Here is an 11,244-nt window from a genome sequence, read left to right on the forward strand (position 1 = left end):
CCAGAGCTGCCTTTGAGGCAGAAATACAGAGCATCTTTGAGGACTCCTGCTCTGTCTGTGGGAAGGTGGGCAAAATGCTCAAAATACAATAAAAGCAAGGGCCAGGCCCCAAAGGGGTCTCACCCCCTGTTTCTGTGGACTCTCTATGGGGTGCCTGTGTGCAGGATTTCTGCAGAAGATAGTCCATTTTGTTAAGCCTTTGAATATTCAAATTGAAAGTATCGCGCAATCATTGATTGTCAAATCATGGGTTTCTAGAGGTTTTAAATACTTGGCATGAGGGGGAAAAAACTCAAACCTATACCCGAAGGTATAAAACATTAATTCTGTTTGTCTCCTGCTCCAGGAACCTGGGTGCAGCTGGATGCTTTGTGAAACTTTAAAAATGTTGCATCTCTGCCTCTCCCCCTGCACAGGAGCCCTCCTAGGCGCTGAGCCCCTGCAGCTGCAGCATCCAGCCACCAACCCAGCTTCTGCTGACCACGATGTCGGGTAACTCGGCTTCTTGTCCTGGGGTAGGGTCACGAGGGTAAGGGGCGTTTTGATCCGGGTGTATTTCCACGGCTTTTCCTGCATGGAACAGAGAGGCACAAAGTCAGGGCATGCAAGTAGGAGCCCGGGATCCGGAGAGGGCACGGGCCACGCTGTGGCCGCTCCCACTCCACGCCTGGTCCCGAGGGCAGAGGCCCACAGGTCCAGTTGGCCGCTGTGGCGTCCGCGTACCCCGGTCCACCACCGGTCCTTTCACTTGGTCATAGTTGTGACCCTCGGACTTCCCGGCGCGGACTTTGTGCGCCCAACAGCGGCGGCGGGAGCTAGAGGCTCACGGTGAGCCTGGGACTCAAGCCGGTTGAGCCGGCCCGCGCAGAGCTGAGCCGTGGCGGTCCCTGTGCGGACCCCGGGCAGCACCCGCTGTCCGCGGGGACGCGGACGCGGCGAGGAAGTCGCAGGGAGACGCTGGATCGCGGACAGGGCGCGGCGCCCAGGCCCTGCGGGCCAGACGCGGGATTCCTTGGGTCTGGGCGACGAACACCGCGACCTCCTTTCCCGGGGAGAACTCTAGCTCCCAGGACCCGGCCCGGGGGGCTCCCAGCTGTCCTGCTGCGGTCTCCGCAGTGACCAGGCGAGGCGCTGGCGGCCCGGCCCTGTCGCCGGGCGCCCCGGCTGATCGCACGGCCCGCCCCTCCCCGCGCGGCTCTCCCGCGCTCACTCCAGGGTCGACGTCAGGGCCGGAGTCGCTCCTGGGATCCCGCGGCCACCCCCGCCCGCAAACGCCCGCCCAGCCCGACCTACTCACCGCGGCTCCGCGGGGCCCGCCCGGGGCCGCGGCTGCCCCGGCTCCCGGCGCGCAGGACGCCCTCCCCAACGACCCCTAGGGCGCGCTCGGCCTCTCCCGCGAGCCGGGCACCCAGGCCCGGCCCCGCCAGCCCCAGGGGCGGCCCCTTCCGGAGGGCGGCCTCCCGGCCGAGTGCGCGGTCCTCAGCCGCACCGCACGCCTTCCCCAGCTCGCGCTTCGCGGACTCGACTCGGAGTCTTCGGGCGCCGCGGAGAAATGCCTGCCCCAGAAAGGGAGGGGGTGGGGAGAGACGGGAAGAGGAGCGAGCGGGAGCGGAGACTAAGGAGGGAGGAGGAAAAGATGGAGAGCAGGAAAGGCGAGAAAGGGGGTGAGGGAGAGAAGGCAGAAGAAAAAGACGAGAGGGAGGGAGTTCTCGGGCCTGGTCCCTTTACTGGGGTCAGTCTGGCGAGTCCCTCACCGACCCAAGGACAAAGCTGGCCAAACCCACCTGCCGGCTGCTTGCCCCAGGGCTGGCTTCCAGGCCAAGGGCACGTAGAGGTCAGAGGCTCCCCAGAAGCCACGTCTGCCCTGGCGGAGAAGGAAGGGACTCAGAACTTCCACTGGCGTGGGAGTGGGGTGGGCTATGTCAGCTGCGGCGATGCCCAGCCCCTCCTCAGGTTCTGGTCTGGGAGAGGTCTCCATCCTCTCCCAGACCAGAACCCTAGGTTCCCCTAACTTAGCCAAGGGGTGAGCTCCCCTAGACTGGTCTCCACATTTCTGAGCAGAAAAACCTGTGCTATTGGCCTAGGGATAGGGCTCAGCCTGGGGCAGGGAGCCCCACAGATTTCCATAGGTTCTGTTTCCACTGGGGCCCTGAAACCTGCCCACGGTATCTCTTCATCCTTTCGAGTTTGAGAAATTTGAGTTTCTTTCCCATCTGTCTTTTAGCGTTCTCTTTGCATTCTCCAGACCTAGAGATCTGGCCTCAGGTGCCATAGTTTATAAAGAACCCCCCCCCCAACACCCCAGCCTGACACCCAAACCTCACACTTGACCACTGACTCGGTTGCCTTTCCCCAGAAAAACCTAAGGTGTATCAAGGTGTCCGGGTGAAGATCACAGTGAAGGAGCTGCTGCAGCAGAGAAGGGCACACCAGGCAGCCTCGGGGGGAACCGTAAGCATAAACCCTTCACTTCTTCCCAACTCATGTTCAGCTTCATTCAGCCCTGTGTCTGGGAAGGTGTAGGAGGCCACCCTAGGCCCCAGTCGCCATCCCCAGGCCTGGCCTTCCATAGCTGTTCTTATAACGTCTGTGCCCACCTTCATCCCAGTTCACCACAGAAAACAACAGAGAACAGCTGGGGCATGTTGTGGAGCTCAAGATTTGGGGGAGCCCATCCCTCACTGATCATAGTTGAGTATAAGAGCATGTTGGTCCAATACAGGGAGAGAAGCAGCCAGTAGGTAAGTAGGTTGTTATTTTGTAGGAAGACAGTGTATGTGCCCTCACATACGCAAAGAAAATCTCTCCCAGAAACTTCCTTTTAGGGAGCCCTTCAAGGAGAGAATCTCCGTGGAGCATTCCCCGCCACCTCATTCTTCTGGAACCCAGCCTCTGAGGTCATTGATCTGTAAATCACCAGGCACTGAAATTTCCCAGCCGAAAGGGGCCCTGTAGCCTCAGAGGAGACAGCTTGAAATATAGAACCTCCTTAAGATGTAATGAAGCCTTGAGCAGTTCCAAGTTATCATGCGATCGATCTGGGCAGTCATAAGGGTACCCTGCCATTTTATGTACATCCTAAAGCAGAAAGTACTACCAAGAGTGCTCAGGGCAGCAGCAGAACCAAATAAACTAGGTGGGGTTATCCTCCAAGAGAGGGCAATTCATTGCTGAGAGCCCTTGATCACACAGTTGCCTTTGGGTTGGTTTGGGTGTGAATGTCGGATATGAAGGACAGAGCCCATATTGCCGGTGGTAAGACTGGTCCTGTCTCCAGCTTATTGGCATCTGTCGCACAACAGTTTTTGTGTCCAGTGCTGTTTGTGTGCAATGCCTGCCTTCATGAAACTGGGCCTTTTCGGGAAGAGGCAGATGCGGTAGGGGTGATCAACACAAGTTTTAGAACCAATGGACTGGGTTCAGACCTCAGCTCCTCCATGGCGTGAAGCCTCGAGCAAGTTACTCAGTCTCAGTTTCCTCATCTTTAAACTGGAGATAATGGGATTTTGTGAGGATTAAATGAGTCACTGCACATAAGCACTTAGAAGAGTGCTTTCCACTTAGAAAGTGCTCAATACATGTTAACTATCATTATTATTATTTCCAAAAAGCAGCTAAAATAAAAGTACAACCAGGGATTGAAAGCCAGCTCTTCAGTAATGTTCATTCACACCCTTTGCTCAGAGTTTTAGAGTTCTGGTGTGAGCTTGCTGTGATATGGCACGTACAGCACAAATTTTACATTTTCTGGATGTAAAGTCAGTACCTCCACGTGTAGAATTTCAGCTAACACCATAAAACTTCCTTCCATTTGTACAGGGTTTTCCAGTGGTTCTTTTAAAGCACTTTTGCACACTCACTATTTCTTTTAATTCTTATGACAACCAGGGGAGGTAAGTAGATCGGGGATCTGTATGCCTCTATTACGTCTAAAGGTCAGAGCCTTACAGTCACTAATGGTAGAGCAAAAAGTGGGACTAACATCTTCTTGTTCTTAATATTTAAAGAAACTTCCCACCCAATGGCTCTTAAAATTCATCTTTCTGCAGATCCAGCTGTGCTGAGCAGGAGTCTGATAGCCTCAACCATCAACCCCTTCAGTTCAGAGATTATTATAAAATTAATAAAACCAGGAGCAAGGGAACTGCGAAATACTGCTGGTGCCAAAAAAAAATCATCAAGACGTTCCTAACAAAATGTAATCTTTTGTTAAGGAGCTTTGGTACCTGGTAGAATTCTGCACCAGCTGCAACCTGCACTGCAATTGCCCACTTGCACATGGCAATTTTATTACTCTTGGCCTCTTACAGGTTGGTTTGGCCACTGTTCCCCTGTTAGCTAGCTGCTGGAAGGAAGGCAAGTCTGAAACATTGCACTTGTGTATCTGACCAGTATCTGTTCCCTGGAGCAGTCTGACTTATCTGAATTTTCTGAATTCCTCCCTGAGAAATAATCAAGCAGTACTTCTGAGCCAGTGCCTTTCAGGAACACGCAGAGCCAAGCCAGCCCTGCTTTGCTTTCTGGAAGATTTTATCCACCCAGATCCTCACAGACATGGAGAAGTAACACAGAGTTGATTTAGTTATGATAGCCAAATGTAAAGTCTCTCACTGGGCACCATCAGAAGGATCTAGGATTCTAGGAAAGCTGTGAGGTATACTCAGTAGGCAGGGATGGCAGGTAACAGGGCATGGTGTATGCCTGCTTCTGGTTTAACAGAGATCATCTCCAATTTGTTCAGTGCTTTAAGGATACCTCTGGGAAGCGTTAGAGTTAACTTTATCAAATATATAAAGCAGGAAGAAATGTATCGTAATTTGCTATAAAGTCAGAGTAGCATCCACAATTTGAAATTTTAAGAAGGCAATCCTGAATGGAAGTTATAGATTGAGACAAACATTAGGGTCTCAATGCCAGGAGAAACACGTGTATGCCAGATTTGTCAGTTTGATTAAAAAACTTACTTCGGCCAGATCAATTTACAAACAGCCCTACACACATACACGCATGCACACACAACTCTTTTACCTTTAGGATAAAGAGAAACTGGAGTTAGTACTTATCAAAAGGCATAATTTACCCTTTTTTACCATTAATTTTTTTAAACAGCCTTGATGTATTTTTATAAATTGTAGATTGTGGATTTTTGTGCTGTTTGAAATCTAAGAGAGAGGAGACTTTGTATTCTTGCAGCAAAGTAGAAAGTGAACCCATGACTAGAAAGATAATATCAAGTAGGGTATTGTAAACATACCTGAGGGAGATAACCTGGGGAGGCCTACAAACAGACCATTCGGGGGGGAATGGGGTTAACCAGAGCTCTACATTGAAGCCGAGTTTTTAAAACCCACTCCTTGCAAGTGCTTGAGCTTAAGCTGCAGCCAAATATTTGCATAAAGAACTGGTGAGGGATTCCAACTTCCTGGTTCATGATATTACAGCATGGATCGTTTTCAAAATTAACACCACCTCCTGTTTCAGCAGCGGCTGACTGTGCAGGCTCCCAGCGGCTCAGGGTACAGGAGTGAGTATACCCTGTAAACCAGGAGAGAGGCATGCTGAGCTCTGCTTCCCAGCACAGATTCTCAGAGCAAGGCTGGTCCCTTTAAACTTTAAAGCCACCACCTGAAATCTAAAAAAAAAAAAGAAGTCCTAAATTACTCAGTTAGTACAATTATCAATTTAACTGGAAGACACAGGCTGCTTTACTTTGAATAGTTAAAAGGAACAGTCTCATAAACTTCAGGTATTTAACTATCGTAGTGAAAAAAAGCAACTTTTATAGAAAATAGTAAAAAACATACCGAGAGGTGAAATATTTCCCAGCCATTAACTAGAATGTAGATAGGCTCCAGTTCACTGACTACAACTTTAAGAAAGTATTCTCTATTTTAATATTTCATAGCTAGGAAGAACATGTGACTATTTTTAGCTATCCAGGATTAAGCTGCCAGATAGTATATGAAATTTTTAAGGAAAATGATTGACTAAGTTACGGACAGTTGGGATTAAATAAATGTTAATCCTTATTTATTTTAAATTAAATAGTTTAATAGAAAGGCTATTTACTGTGTTTTCTTGCACTGTTCATTTATGTCATATAAAAATCATTTAAATTAATTTTTATCAAAATTAACAACCTGTATAATTTAAGTGGGAGATATTAGAAAAAAATCCCCAAGCAAAAATTAAAGTTGAATCCAAAGAAGATATAACATTAGTTGTATTTCACAACAGTGAGTTTTTTTCAGAAGAAAGAATCTGGCTTACCTTAAGCAGAAGGCAACACAGCTCACGTCAAAATGTCTTAGATTTCCCTTTAAAGAACTTTTATTTCACTTTGCTTTGTGGTCATCTTCTTGCTTTGGCAGCTGTCCGGAGGCAACAGTGTCCACCTTTCAGACCCAGTCCCACCATCTTCTGCAGGTCAGTAAAGCCAGCCTTACAATTCCCTCAAAAACTCTTCCAAAAGTCCATCTCGAAAGGCTTTCAGTACTTGATTCAGGGGTTAGGATAGGCACCACCATTTAATTGGAATCCAACCAATCAGAAGGTGAAAAAAGGCATGGTGACTCCAAATACAAGCCCAGCAAGGAAACAAGTGCAACATTTTGTCCTCATTTCTGAACTGTCTATTCCCTGCTACCTACTCTGCTCCAAGAGCTTGTTCCTCACATTAGTTCCAGGTCCTTGTCTCCAAGTAACTAAACCTGATTAAAAGATCAGAACTGTTTTCAGAAACCTGTTATCTTTTTTAGTGTACTATTAGATGGAATACAGAACATCCCGAGGTCCTAGAATAATGCCTTTGCTCTTGTTTCGCTTAGTTTCTAGCCAACAGGGGCTTCCCTCCCCTTCTTTTCTCTCTTCCCAGAAAGCAGTTCAAACAAGTGTAAGTTTTCTCAGCCCATTACGAATAACTCTATTACATAAACACTCCTACCTATGCCACTCAACGGCTCAGAGTTTAAGGAGGTCATATATAAGGAAACCAGTGCTATGGGAGCTCCCCACTGAATGTGCCACTTAACCTTAAAGGAGCCTCGAGACTTCAAAAACTCCAGTGTTCTGTCGTTCCTCTGATGGACACACTCTAAACCTATCTTCTATGAGCATTTAAGGGTAATAATCAGAAATGGGGCCTATTAATACTGAAATGGAAAAGGGAGGGGTTTCAGAACTATTCTTGTTTGGTATTTAACATATTAATTCCATGATCATGTGTAACATGTTCACTAAGGAAACATTTTGCTTTTTGTAATATAAAATGAGCAATACTAATCTGTAGACATTCCTGGTTTCTCTATTTATAATATGCATTGCCATTTGTAATACTCCTCAAAATTTAAGTTACTGAGTAAGTGTGAAAACTTTTGGAAAGCAATTAACCCTAGATCAAGAGAATTATTTCCCATGGCATCAGAAGTTTTCTTAAAGTCTCAAACAACACTACAAGTTACTTCTGAGAGATGAGGATCACTTGGACTGCAGATAGGGGTGGGGTGTTGGTGCTTTATAGTCTAGGAGAGTGGACAGGGGAAGTTTGAGCTTGACTGTGACAGTTGGACAGAAATGGGATCACCATTGTTTTCTTTTGCCCAGGCCACATTTACAGCCAGTTTCCACATTATTAACCAGATTCATTTCAGTGGACTTGAATTCTCTAAGGCAACTAAAAAATCCAGATTGTCTGCCGGCTTACTTTTCTCGAACTTCTTAAGCCCCCTTTCCCCCTAGAGGTAGTAAATATTCAGAATAAAGAACAGAACTCCATTCAGATCTGTAAGTGCAATTTTTAAACAAAAATCTCTCCTTTTCCTTTTTCTTCTAGGACAGTATTTTGAGCCTGAACCAATTCCTTCCACACCCAATTATTTCCAACCCCGAGAATTTTCCAGTTGTGTTTCTTGTGAAGAAAATCCAGACTTCCTCGACCAGATATTTGATTCCTACCTTCAGACAGAGACACACCCGGACCCTTCGCCCAGTTCCATGCAAAGTACTCCACACTATTTCCCAGACAGCTTCCAGCCTGCCCCTTTCTGCTTTAACCAGAGCCTGGTAATTTATCTCTGTTCTTTACAAAACCTATTATTGTTTACTATGGGGCAGAGAGTTTGTATCATCTCGTGAGAAATCATAAAAACACTATCAACAAGAAAATCATCCAGGAAACAAGCAAAGAACCATTTAAAACTCAATGGAGGTAGAAATAGCCACACACTGAAGGGCAAAATCCTTTGGATACACACGTAATTATGATTTCCCAAGTCGGCTACGCCCAAGTACTTTTGGTGTGTGGCCATAAAAAGAGGTTTCCCGGCAATACTCATTTAATGTTTTTAAACTGTAAAGTTCAGAAATCTACTCATTGGAAATTACTGATTTAAACAATGGCCCTTGGATTTTTGAGTTCTAGAAATTAGAATTAAGGCTGTTTCAACACAGTACAAACTGTCATCTGACAAGGGATTTTTTTGTTTTATTCTGGCATTGAATTGGCTCTACTAACTGGTTGTTTTGGTCTGGTACAGGCACAAGAACTCATTTGGGTCTGAGATGGTTGGTAAGAAAATGAAGTCCTAATAGTTGAAAACATTTGGATTGTCTGTTCTTCATGGACCTCAAATGTTTGAAAATGTGTTACCACTTAAAATGGAAATAAGGTGTCCATTGGTAGATACCAGTTGTTGAAGATGTCTTTTAGATACTCGTATAGTTTTTTTTAAACCTTAGAAAGTAGTTTTTTAATGTAAATACTTTTTTCTTTTGGTTTGTCAAAAGTCCGTGTAGGTATCTGACTAAATTTTAAGGGGATAAGAAATTAACTCCACAGGATATGCACACAGGGCCCCAGTCATTCACTTCTCTTCCAGCTTCCAAGTTAGGCTTTCTCAGTAACAATTGTGGACCTGCTTAAGAGGAAGAAGAAAGTACCATTCTCTGCAGGGGTCAAGACTTTAGCGCCTGTAACAGTAGTTTCGAGTCTTGGAGTCTCCCAGACACTGGCTCATTGAGGATCTCGGTTCTACCTGTGTATGTTCACCTTGTTCTCCACAGTCAAGGGTGTGGGGAACATCCAGGGTGCCACCTGCAGCTTATATCGTGGCACACAGCAGGATTTGATGCGCAGGTGATGAAGCACAATGGGATTTTGTGGTTTAAGAACAAAGCACGCTCTAAAGTATGCTTATAACAAAGAAAGCCAGTGAAGCAAGGCAATTTATTGTTGGGAAAGAAATAGGTAAGTATAGAATGCGGTGTCATGAAATCACGCCAGCCAGCAAATAAAATTACTTCTGCAGACTTGGGTTGGGTTGGGTGTTTTGTTATGCTTTTCTTTTTTTTTCCCCCTAATGTTCTTCCTCTGAGTTACTAAATCTACTCTATTCAGTTCTTTTAATTCTGTCTAATTTATCAAGCTTTTTGTTCCTTGGTTTTCATCTCTCTAGACCCCAGGATGGCCTTCGGATTCCTCCACTCTCTCTGGTTCCTTAGACTACAGTTACTCTCCTGCTCAGCTACCTTCATATACTCCAGAGAATTACACCTCTCCCCCTTCTCTGGACACCAGAAACTGTGGCTACCCCTCGGAAGACTACTCCTACCCTCACCTGCCCTCACACACCCAGTACAACTGCTTCTCCTCTGCCACCGCCTCTGTCTGCTGCTGTGCGTCCTGCGAGGCAGAACACTTGGACACCTTCAGAGCTTCAGAGTGTATTTCTTACCCCAGCACAGACTATGTGAACTTCACTCCCTCAGCAGCAGCAAGCAGTGATTTCTGTAGGAGGGAAACAAACTGGGACATCTGCTATAGTTAATAGAAATCACATTAGTTTGGAACATGGCATGCATACATCTATTTTTTTACCACCTCTAGATGACAACTCAAAATATGCAACCTGCTAACAAAATATCACAGGCGCAGTTTACATGTCACCATTTTCGATTTTCTAACACTAATTTAGGCATTAATATGAAATTCAGACCCAGTCATAGTGCCACTCCTACTTTGTACGCTTACAGTTAAAATTGTTGTAGGGAATATTCGTTTTACTTTCTGTGTAATGAACAAATTATAATTTTTTAACTAATAAATAATTTTGTATTATTAAAAGTTGGCTTTTTTTTTTTTATTTTCCAATACTCATTCCCCAGTTGATTTGAGTAATATCAACTAATTCTGGAAATCACTAATTACTCTTCAGTATTTAATCTCACTTGTTCATGGATTGAAAATTATTTTAATATCATGAGGTGCCTTGGCTCCTATGGAGACAGAGGGTAGACACAGCTATGATGGCTGAAGAGGGACAGTCAGCCTCACCGCTAGATGAGAGTGTACGTCTTGGGGCAACATCAGAGAAAGACATTTATGAATCATTAGTTTCTCATATCTATCAGTAGTCAGTGGAAGGTTAATATGACCAAAAAACACATCTTACCTACAGCACTGTTAACCTGTAGATATTTCATTTCCAAAATCCTTTTTTGTAAACTTTCGGGGCAAATACTTGATCTTTCTCTTGAGAGCTACCATGCAGTTGATGTACCAAAAAGGTTAGAATTCTTTGTTACCTTCTATTTCTGAATTTTTGCTTTAGGTCTTTAAATAGGCATCACTCGTGTTTACAGATTGATTTGTAGGATTGACCATGTTGTTTACAACTGAACTTCCTCTGATTGATCTATTTGAACAAGGCCAAATGTCTTTCAAGCTGAAGAGGAGTTACTTAAGCCATCTGTGCTAGACTATACTGTTAAATCCTGTTTGCAGAGGGCATTAAGGCACAGGACTTCATCCCTGCTGTGAGGTCTGGGGGACATTTTCCTCGTCTTGAGGTTCAGCACAATGGCAGCAGTACTGGTACCATTGGTACTGGCCACAGCTACCATTTTCTGAGCCCTTCCTGTGTGCCAGAATTGTCTAAGGGTTTTCTCACACATTTAATTCTCTCATTTAATCTTCGCAACAACATTGATAGCAAAATGAGGAGTCTGAGGCTCAGAGAAGTTGTCACCTGCCCAATGTCACCCAGCCAATAAGTGCCTGAACTTGGGTCTGAAAAACACCAAGTGGTGCTTCCTACTCTCCACTGGTGAAAAGTTTGTCACCATTTGTGAAAGACTGTGCAGGAACCTATGGAATCATCCTCCATTAAACCCCTGTACACACAAAGCTGTGTTCCCAGCTGACCACCAATAGTCAGAGCTCCCCAGACGGGTCGAGCTGTCCACAGG

At 45.6% G+C, this 11,244-nt stretch overlaps 1 protein-coding gene across 1 annotated transcript; it reads left to right on the top strand.

The window, feature by feature from the left end:
• Positions 1–485: 485 nt before the first annotated feature.
• Positions 486–10,118, top strand: POU2AF3 (POU class 2 homeobox associating factor 3). The gene is made up of 7 exons (XM_049713839.1): positions 486–492; positions 1,124–1,576; positions 1,679–1,867; positions 2,357–2,451; positions 6,372–6,426; positions 7,832–8,061; positions 9,453–10,118. Exons 1-7 carry the CDS (start codon positions 486–488, stop codon positions 9,822–9,824), a joined length of 1,401 nt encoding a protein of 466 aa, XP_049569796.1. The 3' UTR covers positions 9,825–10,118.
• Positions 10,119–11,244: the final 1,126 nt, after the last annotated feature.

Source organism: Orcinus orca, chromosome 8, assembly GCF_937001465.1.
Source record: "Orcinus orca chromosome 8, mOrcOrc1.1, whole genome shotgun sequence".
Taxonomy (NCBI): Eukaryota; Metazoa; Chordata; class Mammalia; order Artiodactyla; family Delphinidae; genus Orcinus; species Orcinus orca.